This window comes from Salmo trutta, chromosome 23 (assembly GCF_901001165.1).
Source record: "Salmo trutta chromosome 23, fSalTru1.1, whole genome shotgun sequence".
In the NCBI taxonomy this organism is placed as follows: Eukaryota; Metazoa; Chordata; class Actinopteri; order Salmoniformes; family Salmonidae; genus Salmo; species Salmo trutta.
In genome coordinates, this window is record NC_042979.1 from 9,504,165 (window position 1) to 9,532,100 (window position 27,936).

A 27,936-nucleotide genomic window follows, 5' to 3' on the forward strand; every position below is an offset into this window, starting at 1 on the left:
TCCTTGACCCACAGACCCTCGAAGGTCGGGGTAGATATAGACTACGAACAAGGCCGGTTGTGGTTTTGTGATCTGGTAACTCGACACCATATCTACTTTTACATGGGCTGCAACTTTGCTGACACGCTCTATCCATACTTCAGCCCAGGGGTCAATCCCAGTCGCAATAAAGCCCCATTGATCATCTCTCCTGTCAATCACAAAGACTAAATCTATACTTCAGGACAAATGGAAAGGTATATATTCATTTAAAATGCCTGTTTATCTCAATACATGTTACAAATATCCAAATCTATGTAAAGTAAGTATACTCACATAAGAGATACTATGTAAAGACAACTAGGCGGCTGTACGTTGATTGGTTGTTTACCATGTTGCATATTCAAGTATTTTTAAGGCATTTGGACAAAGCATTGGGATGTTGGTTTAGACACAATTCTTCCTACAAGCACTGCAGTGGTCAGCAAGAGATGACTGCTTTTTCAAATAGAAAGATAACACATTCTTAAAAGAAGTAATAATGTTAGTAATAATAATATTATTAACCGTTATTTACCCAGATGTTTTTTTTTATAATCAAATAGTGTATCAAGACATTAAAAAATATTAAATATTACAATAAAGTTGCTATCTTGAAAAAGGTTGTTCTTCAATCACTGCACCTGAGTAAACTACATATACAGTAGTACGCATGATAAGGTACGCAGACAGGTAGAATCTTCTCATTCTGGATTTAGGATTCTAACATTCCGGATTCTGGATTCCTCTGTTCCAGCCTCACCTCTTCGGAACTGCAACAGAGGAAAAACAGATCACCAATGACATCACAATTCAACCCTTATGGGAAGTCGACCTGGCTCCAATACAATCACTTCTATCCTTAGGCCCTTGTTCTGTTCGTATACCTATTACCTTAATGCCTGTGACGAGGATGATCAATACGACAGCAGGTAATAATGATTCTTACCTTACTAAACAGGGTTCCTGTTTTCTGGAAGATGGAAGGTTTCTTTGAAGTGTGGGTTGGCTTGGCGAGTTCTACTGAGTTATTTGGAAGGGGAAGGGTCTCGGGCTGGGACAGAGGCTGGGACAGAGGCTGGGAGAGAGGCTGGGACAGAGGCTGGGACAGAGGCTGGGACAGAGGCTGGGACAGAGGCTGGGACAGAGGCTGGGACAGAGGCAGGGACAGAGGTTGGGAGAAGGGATTGGTGTTTACATATGGCTGGCTTTGAGAGTATGTTTGGGGATGTGAGTAGGATTGGGTTTGAGAATACGATTGAGGTGGTAAGTAAGATTGGGTTTGGGATGATGAGTAGGACTGAGGTGGTAAGTAAGATTGGGTTTGAGATGATGAGTAAGATTGGGGTGGTGAGTAGGATTGCGTTGCAGGCAGTGAGTAGGATTCAGTTTCAGAGTAAGGCTTTGTTTGTGAATAGGGTTGAGTGTGTGAGTAGGACTTGGGTGGTGAGTAGGACTGAGCTGATAGTTGTGAGTCGGGTTGTGTCTCTGAGAAGGGCTGTGTGTTTAGGTAGGGCTGGGGCAGCAGGGTGGAGGGTGGTAAGAGGTTTGGAGGGGGAGGGGGTGGGAAGCTGTCTCCCCCATCATCCGCATCACCCCCCTCCACCTCCCCCCCGTGGGGTGTACCAGTCCCAGACAGCTGGTAGTGTTTCTTCCTCAGCTCTCCCAGACGAACTCTCTCCTGTTCCAGCTGATTCTCTAGCTCCAACACCTTCACCTACAGCACCGAGAATAGAGAAGAGGACGTTCACCTACACACACAACCAGTTGGTCACATGGAATAATATGTCCCTGGCCCCACACACACACAAAACATACACAAACAGCTATTAGTGGCTGTAGGCAGAGCAGTCAGAACTGCTGCAATGACATACCTGAGACTCAATCTCTTGAGTCTTCACTTTGATCAGGGAGATGCCTGAGAAGTCCATGGGTTCTGGAGAGAAGCAAGGACAAGGACTCAGAACTCAGGGGTACAATAAACCCAAACCTTTATACCACATTTATTTTATACAATCCTCCTTCCCATAGCTGTGGGAAGTAGTTTGGGGGTGGGGGTGCTGCAGAAAAAACGATGCCCGCACTGAAGACGTCTATATCGGTCCACTAATACAGGACTAGTAGACACTCTTATCTACAGCTACAGTTGAAGTCGGAAGTTTACATACACTTAGGTTGGAGTCATTAAAACTCGTTTTTCAACCACTCCACAAATTTCTTGTTAACAAACTATAGTTTTGGCAAGTCGGTTAGGACATCTACTTTGTGCATGACTGTCACGTCCTGGCCAGTATAAGGGTTAATTGTTATTGTAGTTTGGTCAGGACGTGGCAGAGGGTATTTGTTTTATGTGGTTCAGGGTGGTGTGTTAGTTAGGAGGGCGTTTGATTTATTATTTCAGGGTTTTGAGTTGTGGTCTATGTTTATGTATTTCTATGTGTAGTCTAGTGAGTGTGTTTCTATGTTGGGTTAATTGGGGTGGACTTCCAATTGAAGGCAGCTGTTTGGTGTTGCCTTTGATTGGAAGTCCTATATTAGTTGGGTGTGTTTGTCTGTGCATTTGTGGGAGATTGTTTCTTGTTTTGCTGAGTGAGCCTTTCAAGACTGTTTCGTCGTTCGTTTCGTTGTTTTTGTATGTTCATTTTGAGTAAATAAATGTCAAGATGAGCGTACACACACCTGCTGCGTTTTGGTCCTCCATTTCCAACGACAAGCGTGACAGAATCTCCCACCTCACCAGGACCAAGCAGCAGAGGAACGAGGAGAAAGGATGGACGTGGGCAGAGCTAAGGAGGAGCGTTTCCAGGGCGATGGAGGAGTTTAGGAAACTCGAGAGGCCGCCCCAATAATTTTTTTGGGGGGGGCACAAGGGGAGTTTTGCGGGGCAAGAATGGAGCCCCAGGCCAGCTCCCCGCACTAGCATGGAGGTGCGTGTTCACAATCTGGTACGCCCAGTACCAGCACCACGCACCAGGCTTCAAGTGCGTGAACCCAGCCTCGCCAGTCAACAGTCGCCAGAGCTGCCCGCCAGTCAACAGTCGCCAGAGCTGCCCGCCAGTCAACAGTCGCCAGAGCTGCCCGCCAGTCAACAGTCGCCAGAGCTGCCCGCCAGTCAACAGTCGCCAGAGCTGCCCGCCAGTCAACAGTCGCCAGAGCTGCCCGCCAGTCAACAGTCGCCAGAGCTGCCCGCCAGTCAACAGTCGCCAGAGATGCCCGCCAGTCAACAGTCGTCAGAGCTGCCCGCCAGTCAACAGTCGCCAGAGTGGCCAGACTGCCCCGAGCTGCCGGAGTGGCCAGACTGCCCCGAGCTGCCGGAGTGGCCAGACTGCCCCGAGCTGCCGGAGTGGCCAGACTGCCCCGAGCTGCCGGGGTGGCCAGACTGCCCCGAGCTGCCGGGGTGGCAGACTGCCCCGAGGTGCCGGGGTGGCCAGACTGCCCCGAGCTGCCGGGGTGGCCAGACTGCCCCGAGCTGCCGGGGTGGCCAGACTGCCCCGAGCTGCCGGAGTGGCCCGACTGCCTGGAACGGCCAGAACCGGAGCCACCTCCTGATATAGGTGGGTTGGGGAGGGGGGGTGTAGCACAGTGCCGTCGTTGACGGCAGCCACCCTCCCTTCCCTCCCTTTTAGTAGAGGGGAAATTTGTTTTGTTGTTTGGGGTTGTGGGTTTTAGTTTTTTTGTTTTTTTAAGGTGCTTCCAGGGTTAGCACCTTTAAGTGGGGGGGTACTGTCACGTCCTGGCCAGTATAAGGGTTAATTGTTATTGTAGTTTGGTCAGGACGTGGCAGAGGGTATTTGTTTTATGTGGTTCAGGGTGGTGTGTTAGTTAGGAGGGCGTTTGATTTATTATTTCAGGGTTTTGAGTTGTGGTCTATGTTTATGTATTTCTATGTGTAGTCTAGTGAGTGTTTCTATGTTGGGTTAATTGGGGTGGACTTCCAATTGAAGGCAGCTGTTTGGTGTTGCCTTTGATTGGAAGTCCTATATTAGTTGGGTGTGTTTGTCTGTGCATTTGTGGGAGATTGTTTCTTGTTTTGCTGAGTGAGCCTTTCAAGACTGTTTCGTCGTTCGTTTTGTTATTTTTGTATGTTCATTTTGAGTAAATAAATGTCAAGATGAGCGTACACACATCTGCTGCGTTTTAGTCCTCCATTTCCAACGACAAGCGTGACAATGACACAAGTAATTTTTCCAACAATTGTTTACAGACAGATTATTTTACTTATAATTCACTGTATCACAATTCCAGTGGGTCAGAAGTTTACATACACTAAGTTGACTGTGCCTTTAAACAGCTTGGAAAATTCCAGAAATTGATGTCATAGCTTTAGAAGCTTCTGATAGGCTAATTGACATTATTTGAGTCAATTGAAGGTATACCGGTGGATGAATTGTAGATCTCTACAAGTCTGGTTCATCCTTGGGAGAAATTTCCAAACGCCTGAAGGTACCACGTTCATCTGTACAAACAATAGTACGCAAGTATAAACACCATGGGACCACGCAGCCGTCATACTGCTCAGGAAGGAGACGCGTTCTGTCTCCTAGAGAGGAACATACTTTGGTGCGAAAAGTGCAAATCAATCCCAGAACAACAGCAAAGGACCTTGTGAAGATGCTGGATGAAACAGGTACAAAAGTATCTATATCCACAGTAAAACGAGTCCTATATCGACATAACCTGAAAGGCCACTCAGCAAGGAAGAAGCCACTGCTCCAAAACCGCCATAAAAAAGCCAGACTACGGTTTGCAACTGCACAGGGGGACAAAGATCGTTCTTTTTTGAGAAATGTCCTCTGGTCTGATGAAACAAAAATAAAACTGCTTCGCCATAATGACCGTCGTTATGTTTGGAGGAAAAAGGGGGATGCTTGCAAGCCAAAGAACACCATCCCAACCGTGAAGCATGGGGGTGCTTTGCTGCAGGAAGAACTGGTGCACTTCACAAAATAGATGGCATCATGAGGTAGGAAAATTATGTGGATATATTGAAGCAACATCTCAAGACATCAGTCAGGAAGTTAAAACTTGGTCGCAAATGGGTCTTCCAAATGGACAATGACCCCAAGCATACTTCCAAAGTTGTGGCAAAATGGTTTAGAGGACAACAAAGTCAAGGTATTGGAGTGGCCATCACAAAGCCCTGACCTCAATCCTATAGAAAATTTGTGGGCAGAACTGAAAAAGCGTATGCGAGCAAGGAGGCCTACAAACCTGACTCAGTTACATCAGCTCTGTCAGGAGGAATGGGCCAAAATTCATCCAACTTATTGTTGGAAGCTTGTGGAAGGCTACCCGAAACCTTTGACCCAAGTTAAACAATTTAAAGGCAATGCTACCAAATACTAATTGCGTGTATGTAAACTTCTGACCCACTGGGAATGTGATGAAAGAAATCAAAGCTGAAATAAATCATTCTCCCTACTATTATTCTGACATTTCACATTCTTAAAATAAAGTGGTGATCCTAACTGACCTAAAACAGGGAATTTCTACTAGGATTAAATGTTAGGAATTGTGAAAAACTGAGTTGAAATGTATTTGGCTAAGGTGTATGTAAACTTCTGACTTTACTTACAGTAGGGAGTGCATATATTTTCATACTGGTCCCCTGTGGGAATCGAACCCACAACCCTGGCATTGCAAGCACCATGCTCTACCAACTGAGCCACATCATCACATCATCACAAACCACTAGTCTCAGTATACTCAAATACTGTATTGTACATTTCTTTTCTTCATGGTGATGAAAAGTCTACAGGTACAACCCTAGATGACTAGCCTATGTACAAAAATTAATACTGCACAAAAAAGTGGTTGTTTTCCATGTTATTTGATAAATATTTAACTTGAAGTGGGTGTTTTGTGTCTTTGCCCATAACTTTGCACTTTTGGATGTAAATGTTTGAGGACAGGGTTTTGTACTTTCTGGATTCCATTAGAACGACATCACAGAGAAAGGATCAGGGCAACAACTCTTAATATTCCAACTACTGAATCCTGCAAGATACTGTTCTTAACTATACAAGTACCTTTTTTTGCCAAAGTAGAGATGCTGAAAATGTTTTGCCAGTGCTACAGACATCTATATTGGTCTGCTAATACTAGTAAAGGCCCAGTGTACTACTTGTGTCAATTTTTTATTAATAAAGTCTCAGAAACCCGATCCTAGGCAACAGTGACTATGGTCTGGTTTCAATGACTCTTTTGGCAACTTCGATAAGAGAAAATAATTGTTCCCGGGTGGGTACTCTTCAGACAGACAACAGAATGTCACAATTCGAAACCAAAGTTTGCAAGGAAAACCTTTGCATTGCTTTTAGGGTAGGTAGTTGATACAAACTAGACACGTGTGAAATGCCCTCAACAAAAATAACTTGCGTGATCTCCAGCTTGCTAGCTACTAGTTTGTATTTTAAGCGGCTACGGTAGTGACGTAGGCATTGACGTAGTTCCTCTTTGCCAAAAGAGTCCGTCGTTGAAACCAGACCCTAGTCACGGTTGCCTAGGGTCGGGTTTCCGAGACTACCTTCCTCCTCTCCCTCTTTTCACCTCTCTCAGTGATCTGCCTCTGTCCGTGATTGGTGGAGGTCACCACTATGGCAGCCATGTCGTTGACGTGTCTCGAGGCCTGCTGCAGCGTTGACAGCTTCTTGCTGTTGCGGTCCGCCTTCACCTGTAGCCACGGCAACACGGGGGAGACGAGGGGTCCAATGTCAAGTTAGCGAATATGAAGACGGAATCAGTTGTGTGTGTGTGTATGTGTTTTACCTTGGAGGCAGCGACCAGCTGGGCGGTACTAGCAGCGATCTCATGAGAACAGACGATGAGCTCCTCGTATTTACCGCCGCTAGTTACCACCTTGTCAGCCGAGTCTCTGCCAGCCGGGAGAGAGAGGAAACAAGATATATCCATTTGTGTGGACAAAAAGTGGGTTTTACACACAAATATCTCAATTTAGGATTCAGCCCTATGACAACGTGACTAGTATCACTGCTGTAACAACAATCCGCTGTATATAGTATACGTGTGTAATGTGTATATCAAGTCAGTACTTACAACATCTGAGTGGCGCCCCAGCCCACTGACTTGGAGGCAGAGATGAGTCCTTCAGTCCAACAGGAGTTCTTAGCATAGAACTCTGTCACTGATGCTGCCCCCTGTGGAGAAAACATGTCACTGAGCCCAGAGCCTAATACAGATGTGCTCAACCTTTTGGAGGTCCACTATTTGACTATGTTGATAAGTATGGAAGTACAGCCTATTCTAAACACAAATGTAATATTTAGAACTCACTCTGCCGCTTTCAACAATATCTTTCTGCAGTTCAGTGGCAGCGGTCACCAGCATGTGGATGGCCTTCATTAGGTCTGAACAGGAGCCAAGGATGCTGAGAGGGAGAGAAGAGAAGAGAAATTGAGAGGGAGACAGAGAAAAATAATATTGACGCTGTAAACTACATTGATAGCTCTTCCAGCACATAACATTAGTTAGTAACTCCAGAGTTATTGTTGAGTTAATCCACTGTGTACTGTTGTGTTCTGTATTCCGTGATCTACTGTGTACTATTGTGTTCTGTGTTCTACTGGGTACTATTGTGTTCTGTGTTCTAAGGTGTACTATTGTGTTCTTTGTTATACTGTGTCCTTTGATCTACTGTGTACTATTGTGTACTACTGTGCACTATTGTGTTCTGTGTTCTTTGTTATACTGTGTTCTGTGATCTACTGTGCACTATTGTGTACTAATGTGTACTATTGTGTTGTGTGTTCTACTGTGTACTATTGTGTTGTGTGTTCTACTGTGTACTATTGTGTTGTGTGTTCTACTGTGTACTATTGTGCTGTGTGTTCTACTGTGTACTATTGTGTTTGGGTTCTGTGTTCTAGTGTGTTCTACTGTGTACTATTGCGTTGTGTGTTCTATTGTGTACTATTGTGTTTTGTGTTCTACTGTGTACTATTGTGTTTTGTGTTCTACTGTGTACTATTGTCTTCTGTGTTCTTCTGTGTACTATTGTCTTCTGTGTCATATTGTGTACTATTGTGTTCTGTGTTCTACTGTGTACTATTGTCTTCTGTGTTCTACTGTGTACTGTTGTGTTCTGTGTTCTACTGGGTACTATTGTGGACTATTGTGTTCTACGGTGTACTATTGTGTTCTTTGTTATACTGTGTTCTGTGATCTACTGTGCACTATTGTGTACTACTGTGCACTATTGTGTTGTGTGTTCTACTGTGTACTATTGTGTTGTGTGTTCTACTGTGTACTATTGTCTTCTGTGTTCTATTGTGTACTGTTGTGTTCTGTGTTCTACTGGGTACTATTGTGTTCTACGGTGTACTATTGTGTTCTTTGTTATACTGTGTTCTGTGATCTACTGTGCACTATTGTGTACTACTGTGCACTATTGTGTTCTACGGTGTACTATTGTGTTCTTTGTTATACTGTGTTCTGTGATCTACTGTGCACTATTGTGTACTACTGTGCACTATTGTGTTGTGTGTTCTACTGTGTACTATTGTGTTGTGTGTTCTACTGTGTACTATTGTGTTGTGTGATCTACTGTGCACTATTGTGTACTACTGTGCACTATTGTGTTCTACGGTGTACTATTGTGTTCTTTGTTATACTGTGTTCTGTGATCTACTGTGCACTATTGTGTACTACTGTGCACTATTGTGTTGTGTGTTCTACTGTGCACTATTGTGTTGTGTGTTCTACTGTGCACTATTGTGTTGTGTGTTCTACTGTGTACTATTGTGTTGTGTGTTCTACTGTGTACTATTGTGTTGTGTGTTCTACTGTGTACTATTGTGTTGTGTGTTCTACTGTGTACTATTGTGTTCTGTGTTCTACTGTGTTCTACTGTGTACTATTGTGTTGTGTGTTCTACTGTGTACTATTGTGTTGTGTGTTCTACTGTGTACTATTGTGTTCTGTGTTCTATTGTGTTCTATGTTCTACTGTGTACTACTGTGTTATACTGTATACCACTGTGTTCTGTGTTCTATGTTCTACTGTGTTTCGCTGACCTCTGGTTGACCTCCAGTTTGACCCCAGACGTGTCTCTCCTGGCCTGGTTCAGGATCTCCTGTTCACAGCATGGGTAGAAAAGACATGAGGAATGTCCTCAACAATGACATGCTGTGTGTGTGTGTGTGTGTGTGTGTGTGTGTGTGTGTGTGTGTGTGTGTGTGTGTGTGTGTGTGTGTGTGTGTGTGTGTGTGTGCGTGTGCGTCCATTTATGTTCTTACGTCCATGCGGAGTACAGCCTCCTCTATTGCAGTAGAGGTAGCAGTCATCTCTTTATCCACCATTTCCCCCAGCTCCTCTTTTAGAACATCCTGCCCTTGAAGACGCAGATCCTACACAGGAAATACACTTCCATTACATCCTGCCCAATCCTGCATTGGCACAAAATGGCTGCCAGTGCACTGACCACAGAACATTGCTCTCAACAGGAATGCTTATTCCACTAGCTGTAGTTCTCCGTGTGTGATGTCCCCGTACCTGTCCCATAGTGAGTATACGTCGCATTACATAGCGTATGGAAGTAGGGTCGGCTCTCTGTAACGTGGCTCTGGACTTCAGCTCGTGTAGGAACTGCAGACAGTGGGTGGAAGCTTCTCTACAACTGTCAGTCAGACCTAGAGCGAGGGAGAAAGGGATGAGTGTGTGTGTTTGTGAGCGTGCGTGCGTCCGTGCGTGCGGTGTGTGTCTCTTACGGTCGGCCTGGTCAGTAGGAGCACTGTGTGCTGTAGCTCCTCCGTTGACGATGGTGTCAGAAGCCAGATGGGAGAACTGTGTTACAGCCCTCAGAAGACCACTGGCATCTGAGACAGACAGGACAGAGACAGTAGATTATATACACACACACACACACACACACGCCATGCGCACACACAAGGTGGATACACACCGTCCATATTTCCCAGGTAGACCACGTGACTCTGCTGCATCTTGTCTAAAGAACCCAGGGTGATCTCAGCTCGGTTCACCAGGTAATCTGGAGAGCAGGTGCAGCGTACGTGTATGGGGTCGTCCAGTTTGGACACAGCGTCCAGTATGATGCCTTCAGCCTCCACCACGGCACACTGGAGCAGACAGAACTGTTCCTCCTGCAGCTTCCTGGTCAGCTCACCCTCACGAGATGCCTGGAGTAACACACACACACACACACACACACACACACACACACACACACACACACACAGGAAAGATTACAGGTTAACACACATACACGCGCAGGCTCGTATGCGTGCACAGAGACACGTATGCACGCACAACTGCTTCACACACACACAGCCCATACCTGTTGCTGTAGTTGTTGCCTCAGACTGGCCATCTCCCTGGATGTCCTGTCATTGTCCTGCTCCAGAGAGGTGTGTTGGAACTGCGCCTGCTGCCTTAAAGAGGACAGCTCAGCATCTTTCTCCCTCACAGAGCGCAGCAGCCCCTCCCTCTCGGTCTGGAGACCCATCAGGGCGCTGTTCATCTGAGAACCAGTCTGAAAGGGGAGACGGATACATAAACATGTCTCTCAACCTTATTTGTATCAAGGACTGACAAGTATTGGTCCTCCATTTGCCAGGGACCAGCAGACAGGTTCCTACCATCTCCTTGCTCTGCAGGGCATTGTTAGCGCGTGACACCTCCACTCGACTCTGCTCCAGCTCTCGCTTCAGTCTGTCAATCTCCACTCTCTGCTCCGCGTTTATAGCCAGCTGTAATCACACAGACACACACACACACACATCAATTCATCAGAATGTCCTCCAATGTCTTACTACGCAGCACAAGTTTGACTTCAAGTTCCAGCCTCAAGTTTGACTTCAAGTTCAAGCCTAGTGTGTCGACAGCCCATACCTGTTGCTGAAGCTGTTGCCTCAGGCTGGCTATCTCTCTGGCTGATCTGTCCCTGTCCTGCTCCATGGAGCTGTAATGGAGCTGAGCCTGCTGCTGTAGGGAGGACACTTCACCCTCTTTCTCCCTCAAACAGCGCAGCAGTTCCTCCCTCTCTCGCTGGAGACCCTGCAGAGCACCAGTCATTTGGGAACCAGCCTGGGGAAGCAGGAAGAGTTCTGATTGGTTCAAGAAGGACACACAAAATAATAAAAGGGTAGAGTCTAGTTTGAGAGACGGAAAAACACTGTTTCATGCTTCTGCCTAAATAAGCCTACCATGTCGTTGTTGCCTACCATCTCTTTGTTGTCCAGGGCACTGTGGACTTCACCTAACGCCGCTCTCTGCTCCAACAGCTCTCTGTTCAGCCGATCTATCTCCTGCTTCTGCTGCTCCAGCTACAAGGCAGGACAGAGAAAACACACAGAGAAGTCAGGAAACACAAGGAAAAACATCAATAATTGTTAAACATTACAGGAGTAAGAATCATCCTGGAGAAATAAACCCTGAACCTGCTCCATATTTGCGACAAACTCTAGGGGTTAGAGGTCAGGGGTTAATGGTTATAATACCTTGAGTCTATTCTCCTGTCGAAGGTGGTCCACCTCGCTGGCCAGCTGCTGTTTGGCCGTGGCCAATTCCTCCTGGTTCTGCTGGGTGCTGGACAGGAACCTGACTGTCTCTGCATTCTGAACACACGCACACAACATTATGTCAGCTCCCAAAGGACATAGAAATTCCCAGTGTGCAGTGTCTGTACCTTCTTCAGTAGATCAGCGTGGCTGGTGACCAGTTCAGCGTGTCTCTCTTTGAGCTGAGAGAAACGCAGCTCAGCTGCCTGGGCTCGACCTGTAGGGGGAGGACGGGGTTAACAGGTGTGTGTGTGTGTGTGTGTGTTTGTGTCCGTCCGTGTGTATACTCACCATCAGCCTCCTGGTATCCAGCCTGTACCCCTGGTAGGGCGGCGGTGGCCTGTCTTAAGGCCCCTACCTCCATGCGAAGGTGTTCATTGTCCACCAGAGCCATCTGCTTATGGGTCCTCTGGTCCTCCAGCTCTGCTTCCAGCCTGTTCACCTGAGACTTCAGCTGGGTGACACACCTCTGAGCCTAGGGAGAGAGGAGGGGGAGGGGTCAAACACACACATGCATTCTTAGTCACACCTACACCTGCTCACAGACAGATAGACAGACAGAGACACGCATGCAAGCAAACACACACACACACCTCTGTTTTGAGGAGCTGCAGCTCTGGTTTGATGACCTCCAGCTCCTTCCTCAGAGTCTCTGCCTCCATCAGAGCCGGAGACGGAGATCTTCTGAGGGATACCCGAGGCAAAGCAGGAACGGTTATTATTTCACAATCATTTCTGGTCAAAGATGTTGTTCGACGACTGTTACGTTAGCTCAGTGAAAAGAGAAGGTCTTTCATTTACCTTTGATCAAATCCGGCATCAGGAGCTCCCAGCTGACTTAACATGTTGTACGGTTGCTGTTGAACAAATGGATGCAGACAGTTATGAGGCAATTGGTAATTATCATATAAACAACAATACTAGGTTCAATAGCGTAGTGTAAAATAAAGTAACGGGAGAGTGTCCAGTCGTACCTGTGGCATCTGGGGCGCTTGGCTGTAGTCCTCAACTTCTTCATAAGGCTCCTCATTGGGCATCACCACCACCGGCCGCACGTACTCCGCCAGCGCAGAGGCACGCAGGAAGTTCGGAGGAGACTACAGGTGTTGCACACACACACAAACAAGTGAACACACAGAACACAGAGATAGACAATTAAAACAGGTATTGGTGGGAATGACAAAATTCCCCACAGACACACACTACATGGCTTACATCTGGCAGGTCAGGAATCTGGATAACCTTTTTGAAGAACTCAGTCTCTCTGGCTCGATCAAATAACTTAGTGAGGCTGAAAGACAACAGGGCAGAGATCATTCAAACCATACACCGTGCATACCGGTACACACAAGACAGTCGATAGTTGTGTAGGCAGACCTGTTGAACAGATCACGGAATCTCTCCCGGTGTCCGAGAAGAGAGTCAGCTGATACACCTGGAACACAGAGCAGGACCACACATGTCTAATAGACGAGTACAGGCCAGATTTAGAAATCCAGAGGGCTACAGGCCTGGGGTTTTGTGTATGCGCGTGTGACTGACAGCTGTGCAGTTTGAACAGTAGTTTGACAGAGAAGTGGTAGAGCCAGCTGCAGTCCAGTATAACAGGAATTAGAGGTCCCAGACGACACTGTCCGGCCGGAGTGGTGGACTTGCCCGCGTTGGCATCCAGCTGCCGCCAAACTGTTAGGAAGACACGGATGGTTATGGCTTCATTCAACTGAGAATCAATGCATAAAGGAGAATGAAAGCCTTAGCTAAAAGACCCACCTGTCTCTGACATTTTCAGAGCAGCGTCCAGGTAATCTAACAGCTCATGAGTCATATCAAATCTGTAGAGAAGAGAACCCCTCACAGTGTTACAGAGAACAGCTTAACAGAGATCACTGTTACCACCTGCAAATGTAGCTCACCTCAGAAACAGCTCAACAAACCCTGATTTGGTGTTGAGAAAGACATTTGCACCCATAGTATCATAGGAAGTTTGGGGTACAGTATGGTGGTATTGACTCACATTTTGTTGACATCAGTTCCTGCCTCTCTCTCCACCGTCTCATCTGTGGCCTCCAGGTTACCTGGAATAACCTTGTGCTGGGGAAGAAAGAATCCATGTACATACCAGAAAGGTTTGTCTGCAGGAGAAAGTGTTGACCCCACGACAACTTTTGATGTTACATCTACTATTAGTTAACATAATAGCACCTCCCCCAGTACAGAGAAGGCAATGCTATCACAAGGATACAGTAGGTCCTAGGTGGTATATGTATGCAATGCATGGGGTCTCACCTTCACATGGAACTCCATTTTGAGGGACAGGAACTTGGCCGAAAGGGCCACAATATGGCCGTACCTATCATGCAAGTTCCCCTGGAAATACATATGGTCAAAATCCACTATCATAATTAAAAATATATATTTTACCTTTAACTAGGCAAGTCAGTTAAGAACAAATTCTTATTTTCAATGACGGCCTAGTGGGTTAACTACCTTGTTCAGGGGCAGAACGACAGATTTTTACCTTGTCAGCTCGGGGATTCGATCTAGCAACCTTTCGGTTACTGGCCCAACGCTCTAACCACTAGGCTACCTGCCGCCCCATAATACATCCTAAGTTTCAATGTCATCAACTCATAAAAAGGTAGCGTCAACCTAGTACTCACCCAGAGTACGCCCATGTCTTTGACGTTCCTGCTGTATCTATGAGAGTCTCTCACAGCCTGAGGAACACACAGGAGAGAGGAGTCACTCACAGGACCTTACAGCAAGGAGAGACTCCAAAGATGTGACACTAGACGTACAGGGACGTTTGGCAGGAAGAAGAGAAGGAAGAGATAGAAGAGGAGAAGAAGGGAGGAGAGATCTCATGAAGGAAGAGATACAAGAAACGCTATGTGGGGGACAGGAATGGGATGACTAACGTTATGGTGTCCGTCCCGGAGGACTTTGTGCAGCATGTAGCAGAACTTCCAGCTGATGATGGCGTCGGAGGAGAGCGGCAGGTTGATGATGAACGACCAGAAGGTTGTGGCTCCGCCCTCCTTATGGGTCCCCATGATGATGTCAGAACCGTCGTCAAGGAGGAACCAATGTCTATAAACACACCAGACAGACAGACACCCCCGCGAGACCAAGAAACTAACAAATATTTATTACATCTCAAATCATGGGTGTGAATATGAATAGGCCTGAGAGGAATGGTAAATGATACATATTATCAAAAGATGGTGGATATACTTAGAGACAGCCTCACACACACATTTCTCCAGATGGTTAGAGTGTTTAAAGGGCGTGCCTAAGACATGTTTGGAAAGGATACTGCGTGCATATTTCTCCTTCAGCGGTGTCTCACTGGAGGTGATGCTTTTACTGATGCTGTGGAGCTGAGTGGAAGAAAGGAGAGGGGAGGAAAGGGGGGAGGACAGTGGGAGAGGAGAGGGGGAGAGAATCAGTCACCGCCTGCCTACGGTACACGTCAAAAGTTTGGACACACCTACTCATTCAAGGGTTTTTCTTGATTTGACTATTTTCTACATTGTAGAATAATAGTGAAGACATCAAAACTATGAATTAATACATATGGAATCGTGTACTGTAGCAACCAAAAAAGTTAGAAACAAATCAAAATATATTTTATATTGGAGATTCTTCAAAGTAGCCACCCTTTGCCTTGATGACTGGTCACGGGTGCGCCTCAGCCACGCTCAAGGTACTAAACGATATCATAACCGCCATTGACAAAAGACACTACTGTGCAGCCGTCTTCATCGGCCTGTCCAAGGCTTTCGACTCTGTCAATCACCGTATTCTTATTGGCAGACTCAACAGCCTTGGTTTCTCAAATGATTGCCTCACCTGGTTCACCAACTACTTCTCAGATAGAGTTCAGTGTGTCAAATCGGATGGCCTGTTGTCCGGACCTCTGGCTAGCATCACTACTCTGGACGGTTCTGACTTAGAATATGTGGACAACTACAAATACCTAGGTGTCTGGCTAGACTGGAAACTCTCCTTCCAGACTCACGTTAAGCATCTCCAATCCAAAATTAAATCTAAAATTGGCTTCCTATTTCACAAACAAAGCCTCCTTCACTCACACTGCCAAACATACCCTCGTAAAACTGACTATCCTACCGATCCTCAATTTCGGCGATATCATTTACAAAATAGCCTCCAACACTCTACTCAGCAAACTGGATGCAGTCTATCACAGTGCCATCTGTTTTGTCACCAAAGCCCCATATACCACCCACCACTGCGACCTGAATGCTCTCGTCGCCAGACCCACTGGCTCCAGGTCATGTATAAGTCTTTGCTAGGTAAAGCTCCGCCTTATCTCAGCTCACTGGTCACCATAACAACACCCACCCGTAGCACGCGCTCCAGCAGGTATATCTCACTGGTCATTCCCAAAGCCAACACCTCCTCTGACCGCCTTTCCTTACAGTTCTCTGCTGCCAATGACTGGAACGATTTGCAAAAATCGCTTATATCTCCCTCACTAACTTTAAGCATCAGCTATCAGAGCACCTCACCGATTGCTGCAGCTGTACACAGTCCATCTGTAAATATCCCATCCATTTTTGCTGTTTTGCACACCAGTATTTCTACTTGCACATCATCATCTGCACATCTATCCCTCCAGTGTTAATTTGCTAAATTGTAATTACTTCGCTGCTATGGCCTATTTATTGCCTTACCTCCTTACTCATTTACATTTACATTTTACATTTTAGTCATTTAGCAGACGCTCTTATCCAGAGCGACTTACAGTAGTGAATGCATACATTTCATGCATTTTTTGTACTGGCCCCCCGTGGGAATCGAACTCCATTTGCACGCACTGTATATTGATGTTTCTATTGTTATTGACTGTACTTTTATTTATCCCATGTGTAACTCTGTGTTGTTGTTTTTTGTCGCTTTTTATCTTGGCCAGGTCACAGTTGTAAATGAGAACTTGCTCTCAACTGGCCTACCTGGTGAAATAAAAAAATAAAAATGACAGCTTTGCATACTCTTGGAATTCTCTCAACCAGCTTCATGAGGTAGTCAAATGGAATGTACTTCAATTAACAGGTGTGCCTTGTTAAAAGTTAAATTAGTGGAATTTCTTTCCATGTGCATTTGAGCCAATCAGTTGTGACAAGGTAGGAGGGGTACACAGAATATAGCCCTATTTGGTAAAAGACCAAGTCCATAATATGGCAAGAACAGCTCAAATAAGCTAAGAGAAACGACAGTCCATCATTACTTTAAGACATGAAGGTCAGTCAACACGGAAAATGTAAAGAACTTTGAACGTTTCTTCAAGTGTAGTCGCAAAAACCATCAAGCACTATGATGAAACTGGCTCTCATGAGGACCGCCACACCAAAGGAAGACCCAGAGTTACCTCTGCTGCAGAGGATAAATTCATTAGAGTTAACTGCACCTCAGATTGCAGCCCAAATAAAGAAGAAGAGACTTGCTTGGGCCAAGAAACACGAGCAATGGACATTAGACCGGTGGAAATCTGTCCTTTGGTCTGATGAGTCCAAATTGGAGATTTTTGGTTCCAACCGCCATGTCTTTGTGCGACGCAGGGTAGGTGAACGGATAATCTCCGTGGTGGTTCCCACCGTGAAGCATGGAGGAGGTGGCGTGATGGTGTGGGGATGCTTTGCTGGTGACACTGTCTGTGATTTATTTAGAATTCAAGGCACACTTAACCAGCATGGCTACCACAGCATTCTACAGCGATACGACATCCCATCTGATTTGCGCTTAGTGGGACCCTCATTTTGTTTTTCAACAGGACCATGACCCAAAACACACCTCCAGGCTTTGTAAGGGCTATTTAAGGAAGGAGAGTGATGGAGTGCTGCATCAGATGACCTGGCCTCCACATCACCCAACCTCAACCTAATTGAGATGGTTTGAGATGAGTTGGACTGCAGAGTAAAGGAAAAGCAGCCAACAAGTGCTCAGCATATGTAGGAACTCCTTCAAGACTGTTGGAACAGCATTCCAGGTGAAACTGGTTGAGAGAATGCCAAAAGTGTCATCAAGACAAAGGGTGGCTACTTTGAAGAATCTGAAATATAATGTATATTTTGATGTGTTTAACACTTTTTTGGTTACTACACAATTCCATGTGTTATTTCATAGTTTTGATGTCTTCACTATTATTCTACAATGTAGAAAATAGTCAAAATAAAGAAAAACCCTGGAATAAGTAGGTGTGTCCAAACTTTTGACCGGCACTGTACATCTTTGAGAACAATGGGACAATGAGAGACACAGCATATGATATTGATAGGCAGAACTCGAAGAATAGTTGTGTTCAAAGTGAGGCATGGCATGAGGAAATTGTCACCATTGAAATTATAAAAATTTTTTTTACATACATATAGTCAAAAATAAGTGCACTACATTGTTATAACTCCAAAGTTTTTCCCAGTTCTTTCTTGAAGAAGTTGGACTTTAAAGATGTTTAAAAATATATATCTGTTGTTGAAATGATATTCATGATACAGATGTTTCTGGAGTATATATATTAGTCGGATATATAAGTTTAGTCGGATATATATCTTTATCCGACTAAACTTTACTCATTATAACACAATTAATACTGAAATAAAAACTAGAGAGATGTGTATGTTGTCACAGAAATACATTATCCAAAGATATGTTCACACCCTAATCACCATACAACCTTGACACAAACACAATCCTAAATAATCCTTGATTTAAAATAAATCTGTAAATGAGGGAACGTTTCTTTTTTTCTAAAACAAAAAAGGTTGGATTTAAGTTTACCTGTAGTTTTCCAAACTGTTCTTTCTCCGCAGCCAATTGCTTCTCCGTTTTATTCTCGCTTTTGTTTTTCGGTTTACTCGAGCTCATTTTGCCGCTGTAATCCACTGGGATGAAATGATCCGACTAGTTGCTGTCCCAGCCACCCACACTAGCAGTTTGCCGATACCTGTCTGCTCTGGGTAGTCAATCTACAATGGGGATGGCACGTCAGAATCACGCGACGCGCAAACCGATGTATCGAAACCTTCTCCGATTAGTGACAGAGTGAATGATAGTAGTAGCAAATTACAGGTGGAAATACGGTATTAATGAATGGACATTATTTTCTCTAAATTATATGCTGTCGTTTATTTTTGCGCAACGCACTGTGCATTCCTGCGCACGTATTTCTCTGATATTTTACGTGACAAAATTGTATATGTAAAAAAACAAAAACAAGAAGCAAGTATTAATTATTTTACATAAAAAGTAATGAGTACAAAAACATTAACTACAAAATGTTGACATCAAAAATACAAAAACAATATGCTAATGAAGAAAGTGAGAGGTTCAGGTTTCTTTTCAATGCAACAGTCTCTCTTACCTCATAAGTAATCAGTCATCCTATTGGAGCCATCCAGCAGGTTTGCAGGCAGTGAAACCGGAATGACAATAACCCAGAAGCACCATTCAACAGGTCTGAATGACTGGTTTCACATCTCACCTGCATATTACTAAATGGTTCCTAAATAGCTTATGACCAGGACTGCGAAGGGCAGGACATTGGACATATAACAATAAACATGTTTTAAAAGTTGTTAAAACAATAGTTTAAAAAGTTTCATGTATCGTATAACATAACATAACTTTTGACATAAAGAAATGTAAGTCCTTCTTTGGTTTCCTAAAAAAGCAGTTTAATTCATTCATTGGCTTGCTATCGCTGTGTCCCTGGTTCTGAATGGAGGAGATTTCACCTTTGACCCCAAGTGTCACTTCCTAGATTGTGACTGATATAGGTTTGGGACTGGGGTCAAAGCCATACCAATGTGACTCCGGTCTCAACGGCTACAGTAGAAAACAGAGTAGTCTGCAGCCTCCATCATCACCCCTCCTAGACCTTCCAGGCCAGGTGTGTGAAGGTGTGTTTAGGTAGATGTCCCTCCCCTCTATAGCCCCCCAGGTTCCTCGTTCCTCTGGAAGGGCTGAGTGTTCCTGGGTGGAGTATCACCGTCCAGCTGGGTGAAAACAGGAGAGATGGGAGGAGCACTGTAAATCACCACCAGTTCACACCCTTAGGTTTCACCCCACACTTCCATAGTATAATGTGATGTCTTAATGGTAATAGGCCCAACAGTATGAAATGATCTGTGCTATTTTCATGTTTTGGTCAGAATAATTATTGTATCTATAGTATAAAACACATGAAAGCACGTACCCGGCTGGCTTGACTGGGTCTTGTGGTGGAGGTCTGGTTGGGGTGGTGATCGGGATTGCTGTGATTATGTCTGTCACAGTTACGACTGTGGTTTCCATGGCTACTGTTGCCACTGTTTTGGCCGATGCTGAGGCTGATGATAGCGTCACAGTTAGAGGCCGGGCTGTGGGAGGGGCATAAAGGTTGTAGGGTTGTGCGTTCCAGGCTAGCCACCATCTGACGAGACTCAGCTAGCAGCCTTTGTAGATTATTGGTGGAGGAACGCTGGTCCTCCTGGGGGAATGGACAAAATATAAAGACGTTTAAACTTTAAGACTGAATCCTGACCAATTACTTTTCTTTATCTCTACATTAGGAATTTATTATGAAGATCAGGAGTTTTTCCTGTCAGGCTATGTGGTCCACTCACATCGTCTAAAGCTGCAAAAAGGCCTCCCAGGTTGCCGTTGACCACACCTCGTTCATTGGCGGTTGTTGGAGAGGTGGAGTCATTCGCAGGACCGAGGCTCCTCCTACTCCGTGAGGAAGGGGAGGGGCTATCCAGGTACACACAGTTGAGATCACCTTGGCTGGGAAAGCAGTCAATCAATCAATATTTACTATCCCTGAGACAAATTTGGGGTCAATATATAAGAGTGTACCATTCTTTCTCTGTATATTCTGTCCCTACCAGGTTTTACGAGGGCTGATGTCCACCAGCAATATGGAGTCCTCTGCCTCTGGTCCTCCATTAAACACAGCTATGAGCTCCATCCCTGCACCTGGCCCTGCCTCTGTCCCTGTCTCAGAGCTGCCTGCTTCAGACAGGCTAGGCTCACTCTGTACCTGGCCTTCAGATGTACATCTACACCCACAGCTGGGTCCTGCCTGTCCGTCAACCATACTACCAAAGCCACAGCTCTGCCCTGCCTGTACTTCAGGCATACTACCACAGCCACAACTAGCTGTTTTATAGGAGCTAGGTCCTGTCTGTCCCTCAACCATACTGCTACACCCACATTCAGGGGACTCAGTCCTCTCCACCAGGGAGCTGGCATTCGTACCGATTCCATCCTCACACAATGACTCCCTGCATTCTTTTCCTGAGGTTCCCTGGTGGCTGTAGTTCGAGACTCCGTCGCTAGCTTTACCGGAAGTGTGACCCACGTTCCCGCTGTTATTCTCGCCGAAATTCCCACTTACTCCACTCTGACTCCTGGTCCCCCTGCCTTCTTTTCTTGAAGCTCCCTGGCGGCTGTAGCTGGAGAGTCTGTTGCTAATGCTAACTTGATCGGCAGTGCGGTTTAACGAACCCTCATCCCCACTAACTCCACTCTGACTCTGTATCCCTCTGCCTTCTCTCTTTGCTGATTTATGTTGGCTGCGGTAGCTAGCGATGCGGTCGCTCAGCGACAGTGTGGTGGTTCCAGTGGCTAGGCTACTACGGGTTGCCATGGTTTCCTTGCTAGCTCTCCCTCGTGTGTCCTGGCTGCTGTAGTTTGATTCATGTTTGGTGAGTTGTTGTTGCCTAAGAGACGTACCTTGATTTCCTGAAACAGTGGACAGGTAGTCGCTGAAGTTGACGCTAGCTTGGCCTGGCGATCGAGTTCGACTAAGCGTTCCTGTGGCGGCGGCTATACTAGGTGTCTCCATGGTTTCTCTACTCTCTCTACCTGCCATTGTTTCCTGGTGACTTGACTCTCGGTTGGTGTAGGAACTGGGAGTACGAGGGTTTGATATGTTCTGGTTCTCTCTCTTCGTTGATGACAAACGGTCACTAACGCTGCTAGCTTGGACCATTGTGTGACTCAGCAACTCTCTGGGGACTGCAGCAATGAGGTCCCGGGTTGCTACTGTACCGTCAGTGAGGTCAGAGTTCAAATCTGAAACACTACTTTCCTCCTCCTGTTGGGATGCCTGTCTCTCTCCTGTGACAAGGAGGGGAAAGGGGGGTTCTGGACGGTTTGGGTGGTGGTCTATACTTCCGCTTAAAGTCTGTCTGTAGACTGACCCTGTTACTCGTCTCTCTGTCCCTCCTTCTCTCTCTGTTCCCTGACTGGTAAGAGACACAATTTCAGCACCTCCTCTAAAGCAACCGAAACAACAGCAAAATATATGGGACTGTGCACAACATCAACTGAGTAGAATAAATATACACATGCACAAACACCCAGCTCACCTCCCATGTGGCTCCTGTCCCTCAGCCTGTTTCAGGGCCTCCCGGGTGCTCTCCAGGTTCAACTGAAGCAGCTGCAGGTCATTCTGCTGGTTCTCACACACCTGGAACACACACAATTAGGATTGTGGACACTTCATGCATATCAGGTCAGGGTAAATGATACGGTCATTGATTGACCCAGTGTAAATTATTATTCATTTACACCAATATCTTATATTTACATCAATATTTAATCTTAGTCTGGGTAACTTTGGGCCAAATACAGCTCCTTAGCCTCTTCAGGTTAACTGTGTCAGGGCTGAGTCAGGGCCCAGGTATGTGACATACCACCAATACAGACAGCGCCTAACAGCCGAGGTGGAGAACATTCCTGAAGTTCCACAGGTATGCTGTAGAACCTGACCGACAGCCCAGCCCAATGCGCTGTGGGTAAAAGCGTGGAGGTAGAGATAAGGTAAGAGGTGACACACCTGGCGTAGACAGTGCAGCTCCGACTCCGTGCGCTCCTGCTTGGAACGAGCCAATCCCAGCAGCTCATCCTTCCAGCTCTCCCCCTCACCTGGGGGACAGGAACCATGACCAAAAGCAGTCACAACAGTTTCTTATCAATAGTTCGGGATGAAATGTGTAATATATTTCCTTGGTGAGCGATCTAAAATAAAGCACGATGAGACGAGAGAAGCCGGGCTGGTTCAGTCAGTCAGTCTATCTATCTTAATACAGTCAAAAAGAATAACAGTGATTAGGAAGAGGAACTAGATGTTCCTGTTTAGGGAAACAATGACCTGGAACTATAGCACTACAGGCATCCTCCCTACTGTTCCAGAGGAGGCCCTAGGCCCTGTCATTACACTGGAAAACATTGCCTCTAGAGGCCGGTACCAGACAAGACAGGGGTTTCGGCGGCTGGGGTTTAGGTTGCTGTAAATCACACCGTGACAAATATATTTGTGAAAAATGTTCACTCAAAAGTCCTATATAAATAAACTTTGCTGAATGTGAGGTACCCGAGAGAGCCAGCTCCCTGTGCAGCAGCTGTCCTTCCTGTTTCAGACGGATGATGTCCTCTCTCTGGGCACTGCCCTCTGTCACCTGCTGCTGTAACTCCTCTACAACAACAACACAGGGAGAGGGATAAAGAGAGGGGGGGTGAGAGAGAGGGAGAAGAAGGAAAGTGAGAGCGCATAATTTAAATTTAAATTTAAGAGTGCACAGGTATATGACAGCTAGCTTTTTCAGTCTTACTGAAAACTACAACACTTTTGTAGTGTATTGTATCTCTGAGCCATGTACTCTGGCACCTGTACCTTTGAGCCGTGTGTTCTCGTGCCGGGCCTCTCTGTATCGCCGTTTGTGCTCCTCGACCTCCCTGAGCACCCTGGCCTCCCGTGAGTGACTCTCCTTCAGCGACCCCTCCATCTCCCGCAGACGCCCAGACAGATCTACGATGTGATTGGTTGCCTCCGTCACATCCTTGTCCTGGTGGGGGAAGAAGAGGTTATATACAGTGGGTATCATATGTATTCACCCCTCTTGGATTTTTTCCACATTTTGTTATGCTACAAAGTGGGATTGAAATGTATTTAATTTTCATTTTTTGTCAACGATCTACACAAAATACTCTAATGTCAAAGTAGAAGAGAATTTCTTTACAAATGTTAGAATTTATGAAAATAAAACACTAAAATATCTTGATTACTTAAGTATTCAACCCCCTGAGTCAATACATGTTAGAATGACCTTTGGGAGCGATTATAGCTGTGAATCTTTCTGTTTAAGTGAAACATTCGCCCATTATTCTTTTCAAAATTCTTCAAGCTCTTGGTTGTTGATCATCACTAGACAACCATTTTCAGGTCTTGCCATAGATTTTTAAGTTGGATGGGTATGCTTGTAATCGTTAAGAACCGGGGAGTTTCAGGATAAAAAAAACGGAATGGAGCTACTGTAAGCACAGGCAAAATCCTAGAGGAAAACCTGGTTCAGCCTGCTTTCCACCAGACACTGGGAAATTAATTCACCTTTCAGCAGGACAATAACCTAAAACACAAGGTGAAATCTACACTGGAGTTGCTTACCAAGAAGTTAGTGTTCCTGAGTGGCCGAGATACAGTTTTGACTTAAATCTGCTTGAAAATCTATGGCAAGAACTGAAAATGGTTGTCTAGCAATGATCAAGCTTGAAGAATAATGGGCAAATGTTGCACAATCCAGATGTGAAAAGCTCTTAGAGGCTTACCCAGAAAGACTCACAGCTGTAATCGCTGCCAAAGGTGATTCTAACATGTATTGACTCAGGGGGTTGAATATTAATATTTATGTTACATTTATTTTTATTTTTTACAAATGTTAGAATTTTTCTTATACTTTGCCAGAGTTTTTTTGTGTAGATCCTTGACAAAAAATGACCATTAAATCCATTTTAATCCCACTTTGTAACACAACAAAATGTGGAAAAAGTCAAGGGGTGTGAATACCTTCTGAAGGCACTGTGTATTTGTATTTTTCTTTTCACTCTGTCATTTGGGTCATTACTGTGGAGTAACTACAATGTTGTTGATCCATCATACATTTTCTCCCTTCACAGCCATTGAACTCTGTAGTTGTTTTAAAATCCCCAATGGCATCCCTGAGCAGTTTCCTTTCTATCCGGTGTGTCTGGGTGATTTAATACATCATCCACAGCATAATTATTAACTTGTTACCTAACTACCATTCACTGCCCTTCTTCATGAGGCTTTTGAAAAGCTTCCTGGTCTTTGTAGTTGGATCAGTGCTTGAAATTGAATAATTGACTAAGGGACCTTACAGATGTGTTTATGAGGGAGAGACGAATGGGTAGTCATTCATAAATCATATCAACCCCTATTATTTCACACAAAGTGAGTCTGTGTAGCTTATTATGCAATTTGTTAAGCCAAATTTTACTCCTGAACTAATTTAGTCTTGCCTAAACAAAACGAGTGAATTATTTTGCAACCACTATATTTTAGTTATTCAATTTGTATTAATTTGTTAACATTTCTAGAATTTTCTTTTCACTTTGACATTATGGAGTATTTTGTGTATATCAATGAGAAAAAATCATAACCTAAATCCACTTCAATCTCACTTTGTCACGCATCAAAATGTGAAAAGAAATCCAAGGGGGTGAACACTTATGATAACCACTGTACAATTTACAGTCTGCATGTCTGTAATCTCGGCAGGGGCGCAACTTTCACCGAAAGTTCATTCTGAAATTGCATTTTTGTCCCCCCCAGTTTTATCATTGGAATGTGATACTAAACAAGGGAATGGTGTGCTTTAGGACCAATGCGGACGCCTCCGAGCGGTCGGGTAGGCTGTTTGGAGTGTTTTTCTTACTGGATTAAAAACATAATAATGTAGGTCCCCCCCTTCTAAAACCAAGGTGACGCCCCTGAATCTCGGGACCCAGAACCAAATCAGCTAGGCTGTCGTGAGAGACTAGCTTGTCTGTAACTGCATGGCCTTACTACTCTATTACAGGGTAATCAGAGTTAGAGACAAAGGTTTAAGAAAGCAAGCCTACCTTGAGTCTGAGCATGGTGCTGAGCTCCTCCCCTCTGACTTGCAGAGAGCCCAGCTGGGCTGACAGAGACATCACTGTGGAGTTCAGACTTTGGTTCTTCTCCTGGTGGGGGAGACAAAACAACACCAGAAACCCTTTATTTCACAGTCCTGTTTAAGAACACAACACCGGAAACACTTTCTTTCATGGACTGCAAATAACCACATCAGTACAACACCAAATTGTCTGTGTGTGTGTGTGTGTTTGTACCTTCAGGTCGTGACAGTGTTGGCTGGCGTACTGTTGTTTCTTCCCCAGCTCGAGCAGCTGTTGCTGGGTTGAGTTGAGCTCCCTGTGGCCTTCCTTCTCCCGGGCCTCCACGACATGAACCCTCTTAGTTACAGCTCTGATCACCTCATTACGCTTCTGAAGCTCATCTAAGACAAGCACACACACATTATGACACACAGATTGATACGCATACAAGCAAACACACACACACACACACACACACACACACACACACACACACACACACACACACACACACACACACACACACACACACACACACACACACACCAGAGATCTTATCAATGCTATTCCCAGACCTGTCGTATGCAAAGCAAACATCATAAAATAATACAGAGGATGCAATTCACCATTTAAGTTTGAATGTTACTACCCATCATTAAGGTTATTTTGGGAATGTACACACACAGATGATAGATGGAATATTTTGTGTTCATTTGGGATTGAGGCCTGTATCCCTTCTCTCACCCTCCAGGCGAGCACACCTCTGCTCCAGGGTCAGGACTCTCTGGCGGTCTTGTTCCCAGGCAGTGAGCTGCTTGTGGTGGGCAGCAGCCATGGTGTTGAGCTCCTGGTCCCGGTCCTTCAGTTCACAAATCAGCAGCTGCAGCTCCCGTCTCTGCCTTTGGATGATGGCACTCTCCATCTCACCAAGAGGCTATTATAACACAGACAGACAGACACATACACAAATGTAAATACAGGAGTGAGTAGGCATGCACACACGCACACTCCACAAACATGTAGAGAGTACCAGTACTGACCTGCTACCTATAATGGTAGCCTTGCTAGCCCATAGTAATAGTTTCACATTTTATCAACCAGTCGTTAGCTACCATGGGCAATTACACTTTAATATCATTAACATTCTATTTTGCATTCTGTGATTCTATCAAGGATACAATGATGTAACAAAGGACAACATATGCAGTGTGTTCCATAATGTTTGAAAAATGAGCCATTTGGCTTTATGTGTTGTGTAAAAAGCAGCACCTCCCACCTTTCTGTCCTGTAGGAGGGGTAGTGACAGGGAGGGGGGTTGGGTGTAGAGGCTTCCTGTGGGACTGAGGCTTGGGGGACTTCTGGCTGACTGGCTGGCCATCTTCTGTCCCTCACTCTGAGCTGAGGTGGTCACTAGGGAAGGCTCCTTGATAGAAGCTCCCACATTCTTCTGCAAAAATGGAGCCATTGCCATTCATGTTAGAATTTCTAATTTTCCTAGACTAGTAGCCTAACTAAGGCAACAAGACAAAATAAAAACGTATGAAATTAGCTTTCCAAACATATTTGGGCTGAAATATAACAGGTCCAATAACAAACATTGATTTGCTCGCTATTACCTTTTTCACAGGTGTGCTGTGCCAGGGATCACATGGAGTAACTGAAAACACAAATCCACGTTTTTGTTTCAAATACAGTGACTGCCAGCTTTCTCAGACATAGCCGACTAAACTCAACTCCACGATTTACAATGGAGTTGAGTGGCGACTAGTGAGGGCAGAAGGGAGACATTGTCCTATGTAACTGCATGCTATTCTGTGGGTGCTGAAATCAGTAGTTTTATAATAAAAACGTAATTGCATGTGATGTCGTAACTCCAGTCCGCCCACACTTGTCACCGCTCAACTCCATCGTAAATCGTGGAGTTGAATCGGCTATCTCGACACCAGAATAGCTGTGTGATGAGATGAGACACACACACACACCAAAATAGCTGTGTGATGATGAGTGTCCAGATTCTCCATTTGGATTGAATGTTCTTCCACTGCCTTGGTCCATCTCCACTCAGTCATGGCGTTTTTTGTAACTTGTACTGTTACAGTTCTGATTAACTTTAACGCTAGCTAGCTACGCTAACGTTCATCAGATTTAGATGGGCATCTCATGATCATTGTCTGCTATTAAATCATGGAACCATTTACATTAATACATTGACAACAAAATACAGAGCATAATCAAATAAAATGGATTACTCCACAATTATCTAACATTATGTTAATTTGGGAATGGAAATAACCAGCTAGCCTAACATTAAATTCCTGTTGAAAGTTTGCACATTTTCAAATCACTTGTTGTGATGGCCGCGGAGGAGTGGATGTCAAGGCATACACGTGAATGCCTATCGTATAACGTCAAAATAAAATCATATTAGGAGTTCTATATAACA

At 45.0% G+C, this 27,936-nt stretch overlaps 2 protein-coding genes across 4 annotated transcripts; both read right to left on the reverse strand.

Annotated features, from left to right (window-relative positions):
- On the reverse strand, window positions 1–19,016 carry LOC115159252 (huntingtin-interacting protein 1-related protein). 2 transcript variants are annotated; one of them, XM_029708795.1, is made up of 32 exons: window positions 18,934–19,016; window positions 14,869–14,932; window positions 14,471–14,613; window positions 14,213–14,269; window positions 13,839–13,919; window positions 13,567–13,643; window positions 13,323–13,384; window positions 13,095–13,235; window positions 12,930–12,987; window positions 12,768–12,843; window positions 12,527–12,649; window positions 12,354–12,409; window positions 12,146–12,236; window positions 11,844–12,027; window positions 11,681–11,769; window positions 11,493–11,609; window positions 11,217–11,318; window positions 10,885–11,079; window positions 10,632–10,742; window positions 10,331–10,525; window positions 9,938–10,172; window positions 9,744–9,851; window positions 9,529–9,665; window positions 9,273–9,383; window positions 9,051–9,109; window positions 7,312–7,405; window positions 7,075–7,175; window positions 6,787–6,892; window positions 6,568–6,691; window positions 1,893–1,954; window positions 968–1,735; window positions 1–791 (listed from the first exon to the last, which is right to left on the reverse strand). In XM_029708795.1, the coding sequence occupies exons 3-32, from the start codon at window positions 14,603–14,605 to the stop codon at window positions 723–725; spliced, it is 3,924 nt and encodes a 1,307-aa protein (XP_029564655.1). In that variant the 5' UTR covers window positions 14,606–14,613; window positions 14,869–14,932; window positions 18,934–19,016; the 3' UTR covers window positions 1–722. The 2 variants fall into 2 exon arrangements, with proteins under 2 accessions (XP_029564655.1, XP_029564654.1); XM_029708794.1 differs by lacking the exon at window positions 18,934–19,016 and adding an exon at window positions 18,351–18,620.
- Window positions 18,680–27,847, reverse strand: ccdc62 (coiled-coil domain containing 62). Of its 2 annotated transcripts, XM_029708796.1 has the most exons (14): window positions 27,476–27,847; window positions 27,110–27,150; window positions 26,770–26,940; window positions 26,238–26,427; window positions 25,728–25,894; window positions 25,479–25,580; window positions 23,233–23,404; window positions 22,933–23,034; window positions 22,396–22,484; window positions 21,926–22,026; window positions 20,438–21,802; window positions 20,177–20,336; window positions 19,768–20,040; window positions 18,794–19,567 (listed from the first exon to the last, which is right to left on the reverse strand). In XM_029708796.1, the coding sequence occupies exons 1-14, from the start codon at window positions 27,546–27,548 to the stop codon at window positions 19,499–19,501; spliced, it is 3,075 nt and encodes a 1,024-aa protein (XP_029564656.1). In that variant the 5' UTR covers window positions 27,549–27,847; the 3' UTR covers window positions 18,794–19,498. The 2 variants fall into 2 exon arrangements, with proteins under 2 accessions (XP_029564657.1, XP_029564656.1); XM_029708797.1 differs by lacking the exon at window positions 20,438–21,802 and having other exon boundaries at window positions 18,680–19,567.
- Between the last annotated feature and the right edge of the window lie 89 nt (window positions 27,848–27,936).